Source organism: Channa argus, chromosome 12 (assembly GCF_033026475.1).
Source record: "Channa argus isolate prfri chromosome 12, Channa argus male v1.0, whole genome shotgun sequence".
NCBI lineage: Eukaryota > Metazoa > Chordata > Actinopteri > Anabantiformes > Channidae > Channa > Channa argus.
The window spans coordinates 25,737,193-25,761,217 of NC_090208.1; the positions used below are offsets into that span (position 1 = coordinate 25,737,193).

Here is a 24,025-nt window from a genome sequence, read left to right on the forward strand (position 1 = left end):
CAAAATGAGACTCACAAAATGGATCATGCATGGATCATGGTTTAAGCAGAAGAAGTACAACTACTATGTTTTGGAATGGGCAGTCAAAGATCTGACAATTCCTCCAAGTCAATGTGCAGGATTGATACAGTTACGGAAAATGTTTAGTTGAATATATTTGTGGAAAAGCACCTTGTGGCTCGAAGGGTAAAGCATCAGGCTGGGATGCAAAGCATCAAATCCTCATATTTGTGAAGACACAGTGGTTTGCAAGATTTGCAAACTTTTTAATACAAATGTATGTCTAATAAAGAATATAGATATTTCATACCTTTCTCAAGATCTTTGACAGAGATGTGAAAGTGCTGTGGGGGTGATTGATTTTTTCCATCCAGCAAGTAGAAGACAAACATGTCCTGTGTTTTAGCACCATTCAGTGTGTGCAAGTAGCGCAGAAGATTCATGTCCACCATTTCCTGTGTACAGTTTCTCCCAGCTGTCAGCGTCACCCATTGCTGACCTTCCTGAGAACATCAGTCACAGTTAGGAGCACAGTCCCAATGTTTACAGTATAAAGTTGAATTGGCATTGACATTACTAATACTAATTCTAATAAAGAGTAGAATTTTCTTTTATAGCCTGCAACAAGAATACTGCACCATTGGTTCACATGAGTCTTTTTAAAAAGTGGGCTGAGGTGCATCCAAACAAATTTAGCCAAATTTTGGAGATAAAATGTGCACATTTTGTATTGTATTATAGTCATGTGCGAAAGTTAACACCCCCTTGTTTTACTTTAAGTTATTTTAAACAAAACCATAAAATTAGCAGGTCTTAGAACTGAACAGATGAACAACAACATACAGTATAACTTTTTAAATCTGAGCCTAAAAGAAAAAAAACATGCAAAATAACCCCTTACTGCTGCCATAGGATTTAACAGAAGTTACGGCCAGGTTATGCTAATTATCAGCCCTTGATTAACTGATCATCTAAAGGTCTTTAGATCCCTATAAAGCAGAGGTTTTGGTAGTTTGCGGGTCCAGAGCAACCGCTGTCAAGCACTGCCTGGCAGGGTGATGAGCTGGCCTTGTTTTGCAGCCACAGGACCTGCGTAACTTGAGTTTTCTAGGGGCAAATGTGAGTCCATCTGTCCTACAGCTAAAACGTGGTCCAAATTGGGTCATGGAACAGGACAATGATCTGAAGCAAACCACTACACATACATCAGAACAAAAAGGAATAAAGACCTCAAATCAACTGAAATACTGTACAGAAACCTTTAAAGAGCTCTGCATTGGGGAATGCCCAAAAACCTCAATGAACCGAAGCCATTTGGAAAGAAGAATAGGCCAAAATTCCTTCACAATGATTTGAAAGACTGAAGTAATCATTTCCTGTATGCCCTTAAGTTATTGCTGCTAAACATGGATCTGCAAGCTCTTTAAGCCTCATTTTTGTTAGATCAGTTTTTCAGGTCAGTCAAGGTCACTGTACAGAAGAAGCAAACACACCCAGTCAATGTCAAAGAACTAGCACCAACAAAGACCAACTGCTGCGTCGGGACGCGTCAGCTTTGTCTTGGCTGACAAGTGGTGCGCGAGCATGTAGCATGTAAATCAATGATTTGCTATATTGTCATTACTTAGGAACCCACACTTGTATCAGACAATTCGGTGCATCTCTTTAAAGAATCTATAGCGTTGCACCAACCTTGAGTTGAAGTAGTCCTTGGGTAGGGATCGTCTCAAACATGTACATGACCTCTGAAGGTAGATTATCACTGTCGTAAGAAAAGAGTGTAACACTGGATATCAACCTAGCCTCTCCTGGTTCCACCTCTAGTCCACTGTTCCTAAACGACAGAAGAGTCACAAACCTTTTTTATTACTTTTCTACATTCAAACATGTGATGACTATAAATGGGAACTGAAATGAAAGTGTTAGAGAAACCTTATAACGCGTGGCTCCTCATCATTGACTGGGAGCACTTTAACCATCACTTGTTTGTGGAGCTGGTGCCTGCCATCAGTTACCTGGATGGTAAAGCTGTCCTCCATATTTTCGGAGTCATCATGAGCATACATCAAATGCATCCCTGCAAGACGGTTATGACAATTTATTTCCCTTTAAAACTGTACCTATAAATTTATGTAAGTCGGTTTCAGCCCTAAGTAAAACGAGTCCCCATCAGAAGTACAGTGTGTAGAAAGTACCGTTAGTAAGATAAGTCATGTCAAAGTCGACCACAGGGGACTGGAGATTGTCCTCTCGTCTCCTGGTGACTGGCCTGTCACTGTTGTGCTCAATGATATTGCCGTGCTGGGGGGGTTTAAGGACGCTGAACAGCAAGACGTTTGCAGGGACATCAAGATCCATCACATGCAACACAGATGAGTCCAGCTGCTTCATTTCTCCTTCTCGTACCTCATTACAATAGGACATCAATGAATACATAACCACATTTTGTGAATTATCAGATGTGAACGGGAAGAACTGACCACAAACACTTACTGTAATATTGCGAACCACAAACTCTGGTATTTCATCATTTGTTGGGTTGATAATAACATAGAACGGGACATGGGCAGAGCTGTGTTTGCCATCTGACACACAGAGCATGAATTGGTCGGCTGTGGGCTCCATCCTCTGGTGTCTGGACTGTACGTAGTTCACATGTCCATCAGTTAGATCTTTGTATGAAAATGAAGCTGGGGAACAGTAGGTTAGACAGAGAAACAACACATGAAACAAACAGTAGTTTCACCAGCGGGATGCAGAAATTGGAGAAGCCGTTTACCTATGCTTATGCCCATGTTGCTTTTCTCAAAGCCGGGACTGGGCAGGACATTTTCAATGTAACCAAACTGGGGGGGAGAAATCAGACTGACCACCAGCTGGTCTAGGACAGTGTCCACATCAGAGGCTTTCAAATGAGATGCCGTTAGTGGGGCAGTCCCCCCTTCATCCACCGAGAAGATATCTCCTAAAACGAAAAGAAAGTAATGCTAAAACACGGCAGAATACCCGTAACTATTCTAATGGTCAATAGTTAGGATCCAGAGAAGAATGTTTGCATGCATTTCTTTCAGCTTACGATGTTTTAGTATTGAAAAGATCAGTTGTAGGTTTTTTTTTGTGTTTGTGTCTTTTTTTGATTTAATCGTATTTAAATTAAAGTTATTGAATTCAATAAGTGTCTGTCTTTAAATCTCCCCAAAAGTTGTTGACTTCCTACATTACAAGTATAAGTGCTACTGTAAATAGTTATCTGGCAACTTTTACTTTATATGTGTTTGATCCATTGACAAAAATATAAATACACACTGAAACAGATTAATTCAATAATAAATAAAGGACGTCATCATGCAGTACAAAACAATAAAACATTGATAATCGGGAGAAGTTACATGGCCAAAAACCAATCTTGAAAGGTGTGTGACCTTTTTCTTGCACTGCAATAAAAACATGATTCTATAGTAGAAATCACTACATGGGCTCAGGTGAGACTAATGATAATTTATTCACTGAGAGTTAAACCTTAGTGAAAAGCCTTCATCAAATATTACCCTACATTTATTGTTTTTGGTTTTTTAAAAATAGATTAATATATTGGTTTGATGGTGTCCACAGATTTAATAATAAACAAAACCCAGACTGAGCTCAGATTCATTGTTTATTAGTTACTTGGTTTAACTGTCAAACTTAGCTGACCAAAAATGGACATTTAAGGGGAATATTTCAGTTGGTTTTCAACCAGTGGCACCAGTGGCAACCGCATATAACGGTGACAGAAATGGCCCACCTGTTGTTAGTGAAGGTGATTGGCTGTCCACCGGAAACACTGTGACCTGGAGGTCATACACAGGCATACTGTCTCGCAGCAGAATTGTGCCTCTGGTCCTGATAGAATCTCCTCCACAGCACAGAGCAGCGTTTTCCGTTTCTCCATCAGAAATAACAAAGGTGATGGTGTCATGGCGAGGACTGAGTCCAACCTCCAGCCCTAAAACCAAACCAATTACTTATTATTTATACTGAAAGCACATTTAGCTCTCAGTATAGCATTTTATTTGATCTCTTTGATGGTTGAAAATATTTACTGTATAGTACGGTGTGTGAATTGTCCACTTGGTTTGAAAGATACACATATGATGTGAGTGCATTAATCATATGTGCAGTTCTTGGCAAAATATCACTAACATAAAGATCATTTCAAATATTCTCTATGTAATGGGACCAAGCTTAGATTTAACCTCCACAATACTCATCTTCTTAAATGTGAATATACATTACACATATCCCAAATATCTATGGGAAAGGAGCACACACAAAATAATAATATGGGTGTGTGTTCAGTACAGAGTTGGATTCCGAATTTGCTCCTCCCGCTTTGCATAATGCACAAAAACTCCCACAAAATGCACCTGCCAACAACTTTAACAAATACATACAGTATATAAGGACTTTTGTCCAGAGAGGTGAATCGTGTGACCGTAATATTTCTTCCTCCCATCTGTCTTTAAACTGGTATCTCTTGAATCCAGCTTTTTACCTAACTTTGAAAAGAATCTCAAACAACATGTGTTACAGTCCTGTTCCCGTGTTTAGTTGTCCAGCTTTATTTCCTGTCCTTGACTTTTATTCTGTTGCTCCTCCTGTGCCTCTTCCTACGTCTGTTTGGTTTCCTCACCTTTCCTGATTTGTTTCCCCTGTCCCTTTATACCCAGCTCTCCCCACTGTTCTCTGCCAATTCGTTTGTGTTCTGCTCACACTCCCGGATCTTCCCCGTTTTGGACTCTGTCTGGTTTTGGTCTGTGGTTTGGTTACGTCTTTGCCTGAGTTTATCCTTCACCTGTCTGTTTATATCCTGGTCCCAGCATCGGTTAATGTTAGTTATGTGTTTGTGTGGTCCCTGGGTGTACCCTACATTGGTTCAGTCTAGTCAGTGTGCACCCCGTTGGTTTGAGTAGCTGTCCTGTCTGTCGTTTTCCCTGTACGTGTTTGGTCTGTTTTCGTTGCTACCCTGGCACAGTCCCAAGGCAAAGTTTTACTTTTTGGATTTATGTTTTCATACTTTTTTCTGTAAGTTCTTTGCCCTCCTCGTGGAGTGATTTTTAGTTAATAATAAACACCCCTTTACTTTGTACCTCCTCTTGGCATCTCCTTACTTGGGTCATTGCAAATTACTTTTACAAACCGTAACAACGTGCTGTTTTAAACAAAATCAAGGAAGTAATATATCATAGGCTTGGTGTTTACTCCTCAAACTTAAAGCATTAACCACAGTTGGGTTTGTATGGAGCTTTCTCAATACATGTCAAAAAACCCCATTGTTAATAAACCCATGGCCCCAAAAAATAAAGCTGCAAAACTGGCTTGTCTTCGCATAGACAAGTGTTATTGATCACTTTTACTATTGACAATATAGTTTGTCCTATGTTTGGATTTATTGGACTCCTTGTTGTGTACCTGTATGCTTGTAGGTAATGATCCCTGCACTGATGTCTGCCTGGATGAAGCTATCGACCACCACTCCACTGCGGAGCACCACACCATGATGTGGCTGCCGAGCGATTAGGAAAGTTAGGCTGTTGTTGTCGCTGTCTGCATCAGTAGCGTAGATATACTCTGCTGTGATTACTATTTCCTGTCCCTCTGCACAGCTGAGAACAGGTTTCAAACCAGCAACCAGCACTGGGATCTCGTCATTGACTGGGATGACCTGGAAACAACAGGCAATTCAGGGATGAACGGTGTAAAGCCATTAAAATCCAGTTTAATGTTTCAGGAACAAAAATTGTTACCTTTACACGGAGAATAAAACTGACTGAATTTCTGCCGTCTGTTGCAGTGAATTCAATGTTGTCCTCTACAGTTTCTGAGCTGTCGTGGTTGTATCTGAAAAGAGCCAAAAGAAAGATTTTGTAAAATTGACGGTCTAAGTGTATCAAACCACATTTTCAAATGACTGTTGGTTTCATCTACGCAGTGTTTTCAAGGCTCTAGTGGTGTTAATATTTTATTATTTAGCTAAAGCTGCAAAACCATATTCATTGTGTTAACATTATAATTTCCGCTTAATTCCTCTAAAATTATATGAAATAACAATAAATCAAAGGTCTTTATCATTGGCCTGGGAAGTATTAAAAGACCCACCCCAAACTGAGAAGTTACGTGCATGGTAATTTCCATTGATACTTTAATATGGATAAAAATATTCATTAGTTTGAAAATTTGTTTAATTTTGCTGTTTCAAATTGATCAGTTTAGTCGCTTGTTGTTTTGTATTACTTCATTTTGTCGGTTTTAATGCCAGGGTCCTTAGACACTGAACCCCAAAGCAGTGGGATATGACATGGAGCAAAGGTCCTGCATTGGATTCACACCCTTGTGCAGACATTTTAAAACACCTGTTGTCAGTAGATGATGCAGTTAACATTGCAGCGTATATCTGAGCACTGGTCCCAGGCCTGGTAGAAATTGCATCAGGAAGTGAAACTAGTTTTAAAAAAGTGCCAAATTAACATGCAGACCTATGTTTAGGGATCCCGAGCTTACGGAATAAGCCTAAAGGAAAAAACGTAACTATCACTTCAGTTATCCTATTCACCAAACTCTACTAGCTCTCTGTATCCCCTTCCACCTGTCAGTGGATCACTAGTTCCGTGACCAACAGGACACAGTAGTGGCTCAGTCAGAACAACCTGGAGCTGAACAACCTCAAGACTCTGAAGAAGAGAGTTAATACCAAAGGGATCCCCCTCCCAAACTGCCTCCACTCATCATATCCTTCAGCCCTGTGTCAACTGTGGAAACTTTCAAATTCTTTGGGGCCCACCATCCACTTTATGTTCAGAAAAGCTCAGCAGTATGTAAAGAGTATGTACTTCCTGCAGCCACCGTGGTGGCTGACTCATTTTTACTCTGCTTTCATTATGTCTGGTTTGGAGCAGCCAACAGAGAGGACACGAAAAAACTACAAGTGAGAACTACAAAATAAATCATGGGTGCTTCTCTGCCCACTCTCTAGGACTTTTTCATATTGAAAACCAGAAAAGGGGAGAAGGAAATCACTACCAACCCCTCACAACCTTTCCAGTTTCTCCCCACTAGCACCCAAACCACCAGAAACTCTGTCATTGTTATTTTGGCACAGTCGGTCAATAAAGTTAATTCTGAAAATATCTTCATAGCTGATACCATTAGAGCTAGGGGAAGAAATATTCCATGCTTTATGTCATTTGGATCATTTGACACTTTAAATCCAATAGAACAAGATGGTATGTATAAAAAAAGATGTCTGACCTAACTTTTAGGCTTTTCATGTCCTGCACAGTGAAAGTTTGGCCTGGTTTTAGGGGCCGCCCCCCTAGCTGCAGAGCTCCATGCTTCGGTTGCCTCCACAGCTCCACCTGCAGGACTTCTTCCATAGAGTCAATGTCTGACAGCAGCAAGTGCTCAGGGCTGAGCCAGCAGTGCCCTCCCTCATCTACAGTGAGAGGGTTGGTGATAACCTAAAACACAATGTTTCCAGGGTTTTTACAAACACCAACATACATTAGCTGAAATGCAAATGAGTGAGTTTTCTCTCCCACCTGTGGTGGTTGGTTGTCCACTGGCATCACAGTGATGTTAAAGCAGATCCCAGTCACTGTCTTGCCCAGGCGGTTGGTTACAGAGAGAACAAACTGAATGTACTGAGGGTAAGGACCTATATCGATGATCGGAGGCATGTAGGCTACTTTCATGAAGTTTACAGCATGCTGAGACACAAACAAACAATTCAGGGATTGTCCTGGATAAGTTAAACAGTGTTTAAAGTGTGTTCTGGAATAAAAACTCAAAGAAGTACCTGTGTGAAGAGCCTCAGCACTGGTGCATTGGGGTCTTTAGTGAATTTGGAAATACTATCCACCAGGAACAACCTCCCTGCATCAGGACTGCTGCTCATCAATACAGGAGCACATTATTCACACTGTTCAAAATGCTTTTCCACTATTTGATGCAGAGGACATACAAACCTGTGAGGACCCGTGAAGAAAGGGGGAGTAGTGACCGTGTATGTCAGCTCACTGTCTGGGGACTCCTGGTCTACAAAATGAAGCTGCTGTCGTGTTATATGGACTACATCTGTTTCTTTGATCACAAGACACCGGCTGGTACCAGGAACCTCTTTTGGTGGCTGGTCTGGAACAGGTTCTATGTGCACTATAACCACCTGAAGACAACATTTGTGGTCACTGGATAAGATACTACTCTGAAATGAAATTTCTTTGCAAAAGAACTGTAAGAGATCTCAGAGCAGTTTCTGGGTTTCTTATGCTGGATTTTGCTAAATATGAAGGATGTTTTCTAAATTGTGAAGTCTTTTGAATAAGTTTCCATTAAATCTGTAAGTTGCTGGATCAATTACTGCAGACACAGGGGTCACATTGAGACAAAAACTATAAAATTAAAAGATACCCAATCAAAGCTCAAAGGATGTGAAACATGGAAATATGGCATTTTGCTTTGTTTCATGTATAAATGGGAAGGTTAAAGTCTTTTCATTGATCCACAGAGATTTGATGATTTGATGAAATCAGACTGTTTGTCAGTATTTCATTTTTGTTTACACTGCAGTCATGCTTTTGTGATAAACCTAATGAAAAACTTAAAAACTTGTTTCTGTTACCCACTTGAGGCTCTGACAGGTTAGGGGGGTCATGGAAATCAGACAACACCACCTCGAAGGAATCATCAAACACCTCGTTTCCTAAGTGGCGATAATAAACAACTGACTGGAACAGGTCCTTCTGCAGAAAGTGGTTGACAGGATAACCTGGATTAAAACCAACACAAAAATAATGTTATATAGGTAAAAACAAACTGCATGTACCAGAAAATACAGTAAAAAAAATCCATATTCCCAACCTGTGAGCCCTGGTCGTGGAATTTTCATAACCTCTCCTGCCTGTGGGGGGCGAGTGATGTTGAAGAGGATGTAGTCGTCACTGGAGTCCATGTCAGAAGCCTGGAGAGTGGAGCCTCTCAGCAGAGCTGTTTGGCCCTCAGACACCTCAATCAGCATGTTGGTAATGAGGAAAGGAGGGCTGTCATCCTTTGGGAGGATCTTGATGGGGAACTTGTGTCGGGTCTGATGGGGACCATCGGTGATGCGGAAGATAATGAAGTCTTTGGTGGAATCACTGTCGTCGTGATGATAGCGAACAAAGCCTGCTTTGATGTCACTGACAGTAAACATGAAGCCCTTTCCACCTAGATTTTACATCAAACATCAAATTAAAAAAATACCACATACCAGCATGAACAGTTTCTGAGAAAATGGGCCCTTGAGCATGGACCCCTAAATCTTTCTTCTTAGAACTTAGATCTTTAGAACTTATTTTTGGATCATTAGTGATCATTGGATCATTAGATCATTAGTACAGACACCAGTTGGTAAAGGCAGTTGTCCATAGACAACAGGGTGAGTGGTTCGATCCCTGCCCCTGGCTATATGTCAAAGTGTCCCTGGGTAAGACACTGAACACCTAATAGCTGTGCACTGCCGGTCCAAGCCCGATAGAAATTGGGGAGGAAAGGGCATCTGGCGTAAAAACTGTGCCAAATCAACATGCGGACAATGATCCACTGTTGCGACCCTGAACTCATGGGATAAACCGAAAGGACAAAAAAACCAAAGAAAATACCAAAAGTGTGTATTTGGGATGTTTCCTCTCTGTTTCTGGATAGCTCATTTTTTAAAATCATTTTGTGATTAAACCCACCCACTGGGGTGTGTGTCATGCACATTTTTGTGATATTTTAACTTTTCCACATGACCTCTCGAGCCCCTGGCCTTGTGCCCAGTGGGCCCATTCAGTCACCTTTCCATGCATTCTATGGCTTAAAAGTGTCCAACACTAACTCATGTAGACGCTAACATTCTTCTCAGTGATGCTGGAATGCTGTAGATGTTGCAAAATAATTTTGATGTGATGATTATTTTACTTCTTCAGGAATCTGAAGACAGACAAAATGGGAGCTTCACCTTTTGGTTAAAATGTTTGCAACTCAAACACAAACTCAAGACAAGTGCCTGACAGTCATCTGTCATCCTGTCATCATTTCAAAGCGTAACAAGCCAAAAAGACGAGAGAAGGTTGTATCAAACCTAACTTTTAACAGTTGTACCACTATTACCTAGATAAACACTTCTGTACACTGCATATAAAGAAAAACCATCAATCAGCTGAATTAGCTTAGCACAAAAACTGGAAAGAAAGGGGGAACAGCATCCATGCTCTGTCTACAGGTAACAAACCCCCCCTACTTATGCCTCTAAACCTACTAATCAATCCAAAAATTTTTAAAAAAAAAACGAGAAACTTTTTTAATGAGACATCTGATCAAAGTGTCCATCAGTTTTCTTAAGGCAAAGGCACATTTGCTTCGAAAAAAAAAAGGTGGTACTAAAAGCTTGGTGACAAAGAGGGTTTTCAACCTCATTTTACTGGTGGGCTCACAGTTTGCTACATTGCCAAACTGTGAGTCAGGGAGATTTGTTCTAGAAAAAATTTGTACTATTCAATTCAATGTATTATAAGCCATGTTTTTTCTGTGGAGCAGTTTAGACTTGATTAGAGCAGACTACATACATCTGAAAATAAACAATAAGTTGTTGTCTACCTCTGACAGTGAGCTGTCCATGCAGCAGACCATCCACAGTGATGATCCGAACAGCATTCAGGTTATCATTGTCCACAATCTGGAGCTGCTCCCACGTTATTGGACGAGATTGACCTTCTAAGAGGCTGAGACCTATAAGACATTTGATCATAGAAAAACTTCTAAGGATATGACAGAAGCCAAGTCTCACTCAAATTGATAAAAAAAAAGGACCAGATATACAAGCTCTACTCCTGCAGAGTCGAGTTTTTTATAATCAGAAAATTGACTGAATGCTACTCAGAGGTCCACACTACACACTATATTTTTGCAAGACAGTTCCATTTGTACAGATTCCATTTGATGATCCCTGAGAAGAAATATTGTTTTGGCTTTTCACTATATAGTCTCTTACGTTGTCTGCAAACAAATTGTTTGCTCCCTTTAAAAACTTTTTTTGTGATGGGACAATGCTAACATACCCATGTTCCAGGACACTCGAGGTGCATTGGTGTCTGCATTCCTTACAGACATGTGGACAGTCAGTGATGGACTTTTCTCAAAGAAAAAATCATGAACCTCAAATTCCACCTGTATGGGAAGATAACATTTTCAGGCTCTTTCCACTATACCAATATGATTGTTTATACACCGTAACGCATATAAAAAGTAGTTTACCTCATAATTCCTGCGTTGGGAATGTGAGGAGTTTGGAGGTTGATACCCAATGAGCATGTCATTGAGATCCAGCCATGTGAAAGAGGAGATTGGTCGAGTGTGGTCAGACAGATGGGTGATGAAACCATCCACTGGAGGTTTAGTGATGTTAAAAACCAAAAGCTGTTTTGGAGTTTCTTCATCTTCAGCATCTAGTGTGGCAGTGGAGATTGGTGTGAGGATGAACTGGTCTACTTCCAGGATAAACATGGACATGAATGATGGTTTGGGAGGTTGGTTGGCCATTGCACCGGCTATCCTTACTGGAATCCAGGCCTGTTCAGACTGCATCACAATATAAGTCAGTGACATTCACAGACACCGAGAGGAGAAAGGAATCAAACTGATACAAGCTCTATCACTTGCACCTGATATGTACTGCCACTTCTGGTGTCTTTGAGGTCCAGGCGAATTGCAATGTAGTCTATATCTGGAGATGGAGGGTGTATGTGCTGATACTTCAGTCCCATCACCAGGAAATCATCACAGGACATTTTGGTGAACTTCACAAGCTTCAGACCCTTTAGGCAATCTTCAGATTTACACATTGCTCTGGCTTTATTATCTAAATAATGATAAAACCACACACACATAACACAAAACTGTCAGACATCATCAAATACTCCACAGGGAAAAACCAACTGTTGTGTCTGAAAGATCTTCTTTCCATCAATAACAGTGTTCTCTACTCATGCTGTGGTTCCACCTTAAATGAAATGTTAATATCAATTACAAAAAATAATTTGCCAGTCAATGCATATTTTAAGAACAAGTGGAAGCACATGGTGACCTAAAGGAGTGGAGGGAGTTGGATAAAGCAACCTGAAAGAGATCAGAGACTGTAAGGTGGTGGCAGGGGATAGTGTAGCCAGACAGTGGTAACCACTGTAAGGTGGTTTGCAGGATGACTTGAGGACTGAACTGAGGTCGATTGATGATGAGTACTGAACCAATTATCAGATGGTGGAAACTAAGAGGAAGACTTTTGTCTGACATTCAGAGAGAAGGTGAGTCAGAAGCTGAGTGGCAGTGAAGATGTGCTGGCTGACTGTATAACGATTGCAGAAGTGATGAGGGACAGAGCTAGGAAGGTGCTTGGTATGACATCTATACAAAGAAAGCAAGACAAAGAGACTTGGTTGGTGGAATGAAGAGGAATGAGACAGGCAAAAAAGAACTGGGATAGTACGAAAGATGAGTAAAGCAGACAAGTATACAAGGAGATGCAAAGCAAAGTGAAGCGAGAGATGACGAAGTCTAAGGAAAGGGCATATGATGAGATGTATGAGAAGCTGAGCACTAAGAAAAAAGAAAAGGACTTGTATCGAGTGACAGTGGGACCTAGATGGGAGGGATGTGATGCAGGTTAGAGTGGTAAAGACTGCAAAAGGAAGTGTCCTGAAAGATTGTGTTAAGAAGGTGGAGAATGAATTTGGGGAGCTGATGAATGTAGAAAAATGAGAGAAAGAGAGGTGGTTGGATGAGAGAGGCATTAGGAAGTGCATGAAGAGTGGAGAAGAAGGGCAGTTATTCTCAGGAGGACCTGAGAAGTATGCAAGAGTGGTACAGGACAAGTATAAAAACCGTGTGACAGCAGTGAGGTGTGCAGACAGGTTCAAAGTGGAGGTAAGTTTGCGTCAGTAATCCGTTTTCAGCCACTTCCTTTTTGCAAGAGTGATGGACAGGTTGACGGACAATTTCAAACAAGAGTCTCCATGAACTATGATGTTCGCAGATGACATTGTGATGTGTAGGAGAAGTGGAGGTAGAACTGGAGAGAAGGGGAAGTAAAACCAGTAGAAGTGTAAATCAGAGAGAGGGTGCTGGAATGATGATGTTACAAGGTGGCGAAGGTGGATGACTTTAAAAACCTAGGGTCAGAAGTGAAGCAGTGAGTGCAGGCAGGGTGGAGTGGATGGAGAAGAGTGTGAGGGGTGATCTGTCATAGAAAGGTATCTGCAAAAACGGAAAGGAAAGATTTAGAAGACGTCAATGAGAGCAGTCATGATGTATAGTCTGGAGACGGCGTTGACAAAAAGATAGGAGACCTGAAGGTGGCAGAGTTGAAGATGTCAGACATTCATTAGCAGTGATGAAATCTGGGGTATGTCGAGGTAAGAACACTGTGCATAGAGCTGCTGGACCGGGTGAGAAGAGGAAAGCTGAGGAGGAGGCTTCTAAACACTGTGAGAGAGGACATGTGGGAAGTTAGAGGAAAAAGCAGAGGACAGAGTTAGAGTGAGGTGAAAATGGACGACAAACTGTGGCAACTCCTAAAGGGAGCAGCTGAAAGACAAAGACAAATATTCTAAACCCATTGATGAAGAGGATTTCGTTAGGAACTACTGAGGCTTTGCTATAAACAGTGGACTGTGGTAAATTACCTAACTGCTGACGTAGGTGGATGAAGCTCTCTGGCTCGTCGCCTCTTTTGGTGGCCTTCTCAGGCTCTCCGATGACCAGTTGGCCGTGGGCCGGCAGATAGTTGTCATGGCTACTCAGGTGAATGCTACACTCTATGCTTAACCTCTTCTCATAGTGGAAGGACACCACATTGCCATCAACAGCATTGGAGAGGCCATAAAACTCAGGAACTTCCAGGGGTTTTGGTCCGAGTCTTATCATGGTGCATTCAGGGTTCATAATGTCCACATGGAGAAAAAACTCCTCCATGTGTGTCTCTGTCTCTGTAAACCTGACCAGAAAACGTATTATGACAGATTATCATGCTGCCACACCAGTAAAAACCAGAAATGAGGAGAAAATGCATTTCCCATTTAATCATATCCAGATATTGTACCTAAACAGTCGCAGCTTGACAGTGTCCTCCTTTAACAATGGACAACCATTATGGACATACTTCACCTCATCAGCCAGATAGTGGCAATCGAACACCTGAACAAAGGAGGGGAACAACCTTAATTCTTAAATATAATAAGCAACATTATTAGAAGCAACGTTCTTAGCAGCAATTTTAAGGGGCCTTGTGAATCAGTGGTAGAGCATTGGGTTAGGATGTAGAAGGCAGTGGGTTCAAACCCCCCCCCCCAATCAGCCACCAAGGGCCATCCTGGTGCGGGTCCTGAACACAAATAAAAATTGGGAGGGTTGCAGCAGGAAGGGCATCTGGTGTAAAAACTCAAATCAACATGCATCGGATGTTCAGCTGTGACAAGCCAAAAGCTGTTGACCTTGAATAAGCAACACTATGTCCACTAACTAACGTTTACAATATAATGGAGACGGCTAAAGTATAGTAGGACCAGTAGGAAGAGTCATGCAGTAATCTAAGTAATTCAGTATTAACAACTACAGTTATTAAAGCTAGAAGAATATTAAATTATAGTGTGAGTGTATTAAACCAAGTATTTTCCTCCGTAAAAAGTTACATAATTTTGCTTTAAAGGCCTTTACATATTAGAAATCATGCAAATAAATAAGTAAATGTTTGGAGGTGCAACGCACCACAAATATTAAGATTAAACATCACGCAAATCTGTGAATATGTTCTAAAACAACCATTGCGAAAATGTACATAAAGTGACTCAGTTGGTAGAGTGGCCGCCTACTGACCATAGGCTCGGAGGTTCACACCCGGCGCTTCCAAACCACATGTCGAAGTGCCCCTGGACAACAGCTCCCCAACCCCCAACAGCCCATCCCCACCCCCACCCATGCAGTGCTGGTCCCAATCCCGGTACAAATTCGAGAGGCTTTGTTTTCCCAGCAACTTCTCGTCTGAGGTTTGGTGAGCTTGAGTTGATTTATCCCCAGTCTCTCCCCAGTCGTATTTTCCTTTGTACCGTCCTCTTAGGAGCAATTTCTGTTTATTATTATTTACAATAAATGTGTTTTTTTAGTTCAATCCCTCTCACAGTCGCTTCACTTGTGTCCACCTCAGCACTAAACTGTGATGACGAACGTAAAGACTTTCACTTGTTGGTGCAGGATTTGCAGCTCTACCAGTCACTTGTGGACATTATGTATGTCTGCGTTACAGTTTTATGACTTTCACCTCATTTGGAGAAGCTGAAAAGCAGCTTTAGGGAGCTGATCGACTATAAGAACAGATCTTTCATATGTGTCTGAGGTCGGACATTGCACCAGTGCACATTTGACAACAGTGATGTAACTTAAACTTAAAATAAAACTAACAATGATTGTGATCTCTCTCCGTGACACTTTCCTATTTTCATCCAGTACAAAGGGGATTTTGCATATTTTAACTATGCGCTGCAGCTTCACATGCAAGTAGGTTTACCCTAAAACATAAGACCATGATGTTTGTGTGCATGTGTTGCACTAAAATCAACAGTATACGTGGTGTGTGTGATAGCTGTATGCTATTCCCAGACTGGAAGCCGAAATCAGATTTTTGGTCTAATCTAAATTTAAGAAGTATTACTTTTGTGTCTCTCTGCAGAACCAAACCACATCATGCAAGATTTATAACAAGATTCAGGGTCATATTTGAAGTTTGTCTTAGTATGTGCTAAAGAAATACTGAATCAAATCAATTTTTATTTTATGTGTTTAAAACATTTGTCCTTTTGCTTATTCTTATTCTTCAGCCACTTTAACCAAATGAGCCAATCTACTTAATTAATGTTGTTAATATTTTGAATAGGTTAGTGCAACTGTTATTTTGTACTATTTATTGTTCTATTTAATATGGAAATGAATAAGTCAACCATAACCGATGCAACGAGCTGCTTCTCATTTCTTAATCAACCCTCCAAAGACATATCCAGTACTTGAGGAAAATCTATACGTAACTCTGAAGATCCTTTGATATGCTTTCAACAGTCAATAGAATAATGGAAGGTTAAATTTTTCATATTTTTCATATAAGGCAAATATACAATTAAGAATATTTGCACTAAAACTGTTTGGTCTTTGTCATGGTGGTGCTGGACCACTATTTAGCCACAGTTGAGGGAGCTGTTTCCTCTAACAATGAATGAAATTTCACTTTTTGAGAACAATAACTAGGTGTAACTGACTCCAAACAAGTCCCTAATCCAATAGTTCCAATGTAATACACCTGTGACTCTACATGCTAACCATTTTCTTAAAACTCATTCTGATTAACTCCGAATTGGTTTCCAGATATGACTAATTATTGAAGACGATTTTGTAATAATTTATGTAATTTATGAACTAAATTATGCAAACTGATAATTTCTTTTAAACACTGATGTAACTAATAACTCATAACTCAGCAGTAACTAAGGACAAGGCGTATATGCTGTAAGGGCCTAGTGTATAGTGAAGTGAATGGAGTTTAAATTTGCTTTTAAGCATAGAACAGGATCCATTTGAAATATTTAACGGATTGCAGTATGTGTCAGCATAGAGCCATTAGAGAGAAAAACAAATCTGGAGAGGCCTTCGTTACTCAGTTGTAGACTGACACACCACCCTGATGATGCTTAAATATCAAAAAGCTAACAAGAGAGGGGCCTTGAGTTGACTTTTTAAGCCAAAAGTACAACCTTTCCCTAACTGTAACTAACTATACATAGGAGAAATCTACAATCAGCAATTACAGTTCCACTGACACAAATAAAGCAAATTTGTTACGTATAAATACATTTTGCAGGTGGGAGACAAGGTTGTGAATTGCATGTATTGTATTTTTGTCTTTATTATTTTTGTGCCTATACTTTAATCTGGGAAATGATAGATTCACTTTTACTTTTGACAGGTAATCAAGCTCCTCTCCTGTGGAACCAGCTCCCAGTTCAGATTCGGAAAGCAGACACCCTCTCTACTTTTAAGTGTAGGCTTAAAACATTCCTCTTTAATAAAGCATATAGTTAGTTATAGTTATGCTGCTATAGGCTTAGACTGCTGGGGAACCCACCCCCCAAATGCACTGAGCTCATTCCTCCTCTTGACCCTCTCTCCTCTCCTCTCACTTCAAAATTGTAACTACTGTATGACATTAACTCTGTGTGTTTTCTCCCGTAGTTGTCTTTGTCCTCCTCTGTCCCCCTCTCTCTGTCCCTTTCTGCAGGTGTCCACGGCTTTGGAGCTGTGTGTTTTCCAGCAAGTAGCTACTGGTCCTACCAACCTCTTTTTGTCTTTTTGTTTTGTTGTTGCTTTTGTTGCTCTTTTTTTTTTCTCTCTTCACTTTCCACTCACCCCAACCGGTCAAGGCAGTTGGTCGTCCACCCTGAGCCTGGTTCTGCTGGAGGTTTCTTCCATTAAAGGGAGTTTTTCCTCTCCACTGTTGCCCATGGCTTGTTCAAGGGGGAATTGTTGGGTTCTCTTTATACATCTTTATAGTCTTGATTTTATTCTGTAAAGTGCCCTGAGATGACTTTGTTGTGAATTTGCGCTATATAAATAAAGTTGAATTGAATTGAAATAATATACAATGTTACATAAATAAAATGGGAAGGTGTTCTGATGTCTAGACCTGTGAGGTCTTCCATATATATGAATTCTCTAGGTTAGCAACCAGGGCAAATGTAATTTAAGCCTTCAAACTACAGAGCTTGTTAATTGTTTGGAACATACAGGGGAAATGGATCTTTCCATTACCTGAGGCAGAAGTTTTCCCACCCGTTGAGTTATGGGCTCATTTAAAACCACCTCCACCTTGCATGCATCCTTTTGACGAGGAATATGGAACTGCAGGTCACCCACATCAAGGTAGACTGATTGACCCCGTTTCACCTTTAAACTCCTATTGATTTTTACAAGAGAAGCGTACGATGAGCAGGTCATTGCCAGCAGAAGCATTGGAAGCAAGGTCCGGGCCATTTTTGGACTCCCAAATCCACGTCCTGCAACAGTTACTAACTTCATGCACTTCAGTAAGAGACTTTGGTGAACCAAGGGATGTGTTTCCTTTTGAGAAGAAGCTACATTTTGTTCTGGTTGTTTGATGATTCTTCTGCATGTGAGTTTTCAGCAGCTCACACAATCACTCAGGAGCTGTAAAGACATGAAAAGGAGACAGTTAGTATGTCTTTAATATGGAAATAACCGATGCAATGAGGTGCTTCTCATTTCTTAATTAACCCTTTGAGAATACGTAAGTCTGTACTGTATGAGAAGGGTCAGATTGTTGGCCTGCATCAAAGAAGCAGTCACGGAGCTTGCTAAGGTGAAAAATGTTTGCAACTCTGGACGGAAGTAAATGTTTCGCTAGCAAGGACCACACACTGAAATCTGATATGAAGGAAGAGTGTGTTCGGGATAAACTGTTTAAGCATCTGCTGAGTAGCGACTGGGATGGATGATGGAGCGTGGAACTGTGGCTAAAGGGAGTGATGGCTGCAGTGTGGAAACATGAGCCTGGAAAACTGCGATTTGGGGAAGACTTTGGGCAGATTGCCCTGAGTCCTATGGAGGCAATCACATGGAGAGAAACCGAAACAGGGTAGAAATGGTGAGGTATGAAAAATGAAAGCTGCGCTTTATAAATGTCCTTTGGCTTTAACGGCAGCAGAGCTTTAATTGCAACCAGATGCATGACAGAGATGGTCTTTTGTACAATAAAGCTGCACAAATACATTTTTTGTTCCAGGTATCAGCTGAAGCTGAGTCCAATATGGACCGAATGGAATGAGTCTGTCTGCCAGTAGCTTCTCTGATGACTGTTGTTTAGGTCGTCTCTACATACTTACTTTACACAAAACATTTGATCTGTTTTATCACAATTTAGAAGAGGCCAGAAAAATATTTTGAAATCTAAACTGGGAAAAAAAAGGTTACGTTCGACCAAACAAGACGACTTTTTAGACAAAAAATTTGGTTTGCTTGAAAGATCACATGTATGGCAACAAAACTCTACTATTACTGTACGTGTACAGTCCCAAAATTAATTCAGCTTAATTCCCCTTTAACATACTAAAAGTGTTTCATTCACAGTAATGTATCATATTATAAATGAATATGTCTACAGACATCGGGCGTACAAATCATCCATAAATATAAAACCCAACTTTTTGCGTATTTCTTACAGCAGGTTCCAGTGGTTTACAAAGTAACCAAAATGTAAAAACTAATTCCATCCATTTATCTGACAACAACAAACAACTTTTCCTACTCACGTTCTTGTCATTAACATTTTTTAACAATTGTTATTGGTAAAACTCTCCTTTCTGATGGGATAAGCTGCAGCCATACATCATGCTACTTCATGCAGCTTTGTCAGAAATGAAATGAGATTAAACGAATGAGATTAAATGAAAGTTCCATTGCATGCAAGAGCAGAGAGAAGACGTTATTTTAGCAGAAGATTGAACCAGTGCAGCATTGTGTCACATTCAGTGGCTGCATGTCACTGATATTTGCTGTCATTGTAACAGAACAATAGCCTCAGAAACCCTCCTGTTAAGATGTGGATGACCCTCTGACTGGAGCGACTACCAGTGGGGAGCCAGTAGATGGGAAGTGGGAGTGCCGAGAAAGGTCCTCATGTTAAGCTGCCTTGAGTACTTGCAGGTCCTGTCCCTGTTTGCAGTTGATTCCTTTCCTGTTTTGGCTGAGCTTCATGTTCCAGTTCCTACGTATATACAGTGATGTCAACATGATACATCTAAGAAAGGAATTCTGCTTCCTGTCACGCTGAACACTGTGGATTTAGATTGTGGAAAGGCAAGGAAAGACCACCAACTGCACACTGAATTAGCCTCAGGACTAAACAATAACTGTTTCCCAGGGAGATTGCCAGGATTGGTACTATCTTGACACAAACCAAAAAAAAAAATAAAAAAATAATTAATTAATGTTTGTCAGGAAAACCACAAACTGGTGTTTTGACACTCTTTGTTTGTATGGTTTGAACTTTGGAAAGAGCCTAGATAGTTGATACCTCTTGGTTCTAACATTAATGCTATGCTAAGCTAATAGTATCCTGACTCTGATATGTACCTTCACAAAATTTCACATTTCTATAAAGGTTCATAACTGTAAAAGCAATTTAATGAAAACACCAGCAAATATTTTTCAGCCTCATAGAAAGTGTATGACAACAAGGGCAAAATTGTTCCCTGCTGTATGTTTTTAATTATCAGACAAAGACCAACAGTAATCAGAGCCTTTAACCAGCTCCAGACATGTTCCAGATTTCTGATAAACTTGTTCTGTGTTCAGCTTGTCAGGAAATCTGTTCATTACAAACAAACATCAGTCTTTCCCTGAGGCGAGACACTTTCTCTCTAGTAATGACACCATTTTTCAGTGACCCTAGACAGTTAAAGGGTCACCCCCCCCCCCCCAAAGACAGGCCTCTCTTACTGGAAGAGAAATTTCTGCAGGAGTTTACAGATTTATTATAAGCAACGGAATGCAAATATCGTAACCTTTCAGCTCATGGCATCTTCTTTCTTCTTTCTCAGCCTAGATTCCACTGTCGGTGTGTGTGGCGAAGCTGTTTTCTATTTGAAAAGAGGCTTCAGATGTCATAGTCTTTCAACACTTGTCCGGGACTCCTCACACCACAGACCTCACACAGAAAATACCTTGAACAGAAAACCACCTTATAATCAGCCTCTGCATCACAGGAACATGTTATAGCCTGTTCCTAGAAACAATGCCTGTGTTGAAGGAGCCGCAAAGATCATATTCAAAGAGCTGAGTGCAAACACAACATTGAAATGGTCACAACTCTCCTTCCACCTCCTTTTCATACTCCAGTAAGAGCACAGGTAATGTATTACCTGTTCAATGTCCACAGAAATGTCCACTTTTCTCCTTTTGGTGATTTTTATTCTTTAACTTCAGTTGTAGGATAACGTATTAATTATTGAAAAGGCTCTAAACAGTGTTTTATTTCAGTTAACCAACAAGTCCTCCTAACTCAACAGCCAGTTTCTCCCTACCAGGCAGGCGTCTGTTAAAATGACCCTTTTAGCAAATCTGGTGCCAAAATGACGGTTGGAGGTACAGTTAGTATTACTCAAGGATGGTTATTAGAAACGCTTCAGAAATACACTAAATATGTAAAACAAACAAAACAAACAAAAAAACTAAAGCTGAACCTCTTGATTTTTTAATTCTCTTTGCTAATGATTGTGCTTTTGCCTATTCATACATTCAGCAAAAATGAAGCAACATCAATGTTCAATTAAGGTCTTCGCTCTACTAAGGTCCGTCTAAATGTTCAACCGCTCGTTGCTAACTTGCCCAAGCAGGTAAAAGCCATTGTGCTACATTAAATGACTGTCAGTGTAACAGCGCAGGGGCCTCAGTGATCTTCATGTTTTAAGACGTGAAGGACCATCTGACTGAAGCAAGTCTCAGTGGGGTGGGCAGTAGATGGTGGGAGTTCTAGAAAAAGTTTTAAAGTGAAGCCGCCTGGAGCACTAAGACTCCCTTTTTGCACTTAATCCTTTTCCTGTTTTGGCTGAGCTTTCATGTCGCTATTCAAAAAAATGGCAACATTACTCATTCAGGGAAGCTGCTCTACGTCCTGTCATGTCGGACACTGTGGATTTAGATCCTGAGTTGACAAGTAAAGACCACTGACCGCAAAAGTGACCTCACATGTCAGAATTGAAGTGTCAGTTTGGAGGACTCAGCATCTGCTAAGCGTCAAAGCCAGGAGGCCTAATGACAGACTAAGTTTAAATTCCTGTAAGGTGGTGATAATACAAGATGAACTCTCTAATCCAAACCTAAACAAAACATCAGGGCTTGAATGTTACACTACCACTTTCTGCATCGGATTCACACCCACTTAAAGGGCCCTTTCAAAATTTTAGCTAATGAAGATTTGTGGTACTTGTGCCATAATACTGACAACAGTGAAAACTGTTGTATAAAGCTGTATGTTGCTTGGGTGGAAGACTTTAAATAGCTGAGTATGTAAGTACTTTTTTCCCTTTCTTTCAGATTTTTGGTACTTTTTAACAGTTTATGTTGAGAGGACAGTGTCAAAAACTCAGGACAGTCCTGGCTGACATTTGCTTTTTTTAAATTCCATCCTTTGTGGTTCTCCCAGCTTTATGAAAGTACAATACTAAATCACTGCAGAGCCCCTTTAGTGGTTTGCTATGAATGGAAGTAGATTTAAGTGAGGAAGAGTGGTAAAATTAAAAAAGAGGAATATTTCTCTAAACATTTCTTCAGCAAACTTCCCTCGTGTTTTAAATTAAAGACGCTCTGGATACATCATAAATTACATGTATCATATGCCAGGTTTTATTGGGATAAAGTACCTTGTTAAAGGTACTAAAAATCTCCCCCAAAGGTATTGTAATAATTATTTGATGGTATTTACTCCCTGACATGTTAAAGACAGTACCATGATTGTTCAAAGATTGACTAATCTTGGTTTTAGCCTTAGGTTTTATCTGCAAAGGCTGAATGTATTGTTACAAATTAGAAGTTAGAAAAAGAAAAAATGTTATCTAAGCCATTGAATTTGAGAAAAAAGATTGGACATAGCCAGGAAAGAAACCACTGGTGTACTGAGCCTCAAACAAAGAACAGGTCAGTAGAAGAAAACAACATCAACTGACGAGAGATGCTTTTGAGCCCCTTTTGCAGGGGACTGTGTGTCATCTTCCTGTGAAGGTCAAACAGCGTCCCACAATTCTTCACTTGCAATAAGTCGACCTTCCATGAGCCAGCTCAATTTTGTGCCTTTCCCACACAAACTGCTACTGATGAAAACAAAGCACACCGCTGTGAGGGAATGTGATGTGTCATCTAACAAGTGGCTTCACTCCCACAGCTGGGAATGTCTGTTACATCCAATTCACAGCAACAGCTTCTCCTTCTTATAATCTCAATAATAACAGGGTCCTTAGAAGCCAGTTATTTTCCAAAAAAGACAAGCCACTGGTGAAGAAGAAAGGAAGAAGAAGAAGACGAAGAAGGCATTCTCCTGAAAACATATGTGACTAACATCTGGCCATCATCCAGCAACATGGTTCAGAACGTGCAACAAAGTCTTTAAAGCTCCTAAATATGACAAAAGACGAGCAGAGAGTCACATTTGTCAGTAAAATATTAGTATGGGATCAGATACAGGGATGGAAAACAGGATGAAAAGAAATGAATGCAAATCATTGAAATACTTGAGCAAAAATGAACAACAAAGAAAGAAAAGAAGAAATGTGAGCAAATATTTTGGTATTATGCTCCGGAAGAAGACAGCTCCCCAGCAGAGCATGTGGACATGTCCTTACCTGATCTGCTGGTATCTAGCAATTCCTCTTGTACTGCTTCTTCCCTACCTGTCTGCTGTCCTCAGCTTACAGCAGGAACTACCTTCTTGACAGATTCTGCCTCCGTCTTTACAGACAAACTCCACCCCCTGCAAGAGGGAGATGAGCAGTGGAGGGAGAGAGAGGGAGGGACGGAGCAGAGCCTGAGCTGGCTGGGGGGACACCTTCCTTCTCTGGTTGCTGCTGTGGGGCTCAGTAATCGGACCAGGAAGGAAAAACTCAAGACAAACACCAGCTTCTGAGATCAAAGTCTTGTCCGAAGCGCCTGCTGGTTTGTCATTAACCGAAGCGGGTGAAGATAAAAGGCTTAACCCTGCAGTAATGTAAGGAGACAGACAATGGAAATGTATTTGTACTATTAACAGGAGACGATACATGTGAAAAACTGATTCAGAGTAGAGAAGCTGAAAAGAGGTCTTCTGCTCCTTGGCTTTCTAAGGGAACACTCTACCCTTCTAGGATCATGAGAACTACGTAAAAAGCTC

At 40.6% G+C, this 24,025-nt stretch overlaps 1 protein-coding gene across 2 annotated transcripts in view; it reads right to left on the reverse strand.

Moving 5' to 3' along the window:
- The window catches only part of frem1a (Fras1 related extracellular matrix 1a), a 31,969-nt gene extending 8,308 nt beyond the window's left edge, over positions 1–23,661 (reverse strand). The window contains exons 1-23 of one of the 2 annotated variants that reach the window (XM_067523036.1): positions 23,502–23,661; positions 17,899–18,294; positions 14,150–14,244; positions 13,734–14,044; positions 11,718–11,914; positions 11,311–11,634; positions 11,115–11,223; positions 10,654–10,785; positions 8,896–9,240; positions 8,661–8,803; positions 8,004–8,200; positions 7,835–7,925; positions 7,578–7,745; positions 7,288–7,496; positions 5,787–5,880; positions 5,452–5,704; positions 3,785–3,985; positions 2,780–2,965; positions 2,494–2,690; positions 2,196–2,406; positions 1,933–2,077; positions 1,693–1,834; positions 311–503 (exon numbers count right to left, since the gene is read on the reverse strand). In XM_067523036.1, the coding sequence (XP_067379137.1) occupies positions 311–503; positions 1,693–1,834; positions 1,933–2,077; positions 2,196–2,406; positions 2,494–2,690; positions 2,780–2,965; positions 3,785–3,985; positions 5,452–5,704; positions 5,787–5,880; positions 7,288–7,496; positions 7,578–7,745; positions 7,835–7,925; positions 8,004–8,200; positions 8,661–8,803; positions 8,896–9,240; positions 10,654–10,785; positions 11,115–11,223; positions 11,311–11,634; positions 11,718–11,914; positions 13,734–14,044; positions 14,150–14,244; positions 17,899–18,165 (4,210 nt within the window). In that variant the 5' untranslated portion in view covers positions 18,166–18,294; positions 23,502–23,661. Of the gene's footprint in view, positions 1–310; positions 504–1,692; positions 1,835–1,932; positions 2,078–2,195; positions 2,407–2,493; positions 2,691–2,779; positions 2,966–3,784; positions 3,986–5,451; positions 5,705–5,786; positions 5,881–7,287; positions 7,497–7,577; positions 7,746–7,834; positions 7,926–8,003; positions 8,201–8,660; positions 8,804–8,895; positions 9,241–10,653; positions 10,786–11,114; positions 11,224–11,310; positions 11,635–11,717; positions 11,915–13,733; positions 14,045–14,149; positions 14,245–17,898; positions 18,295–23,501 lie in introns of those variants that run through there. The other variant, XR_010915680.1, reaches the window with a different exon arrangement.
- Positions 23,662–24,025: the final 364 nt, after the last annotated feature.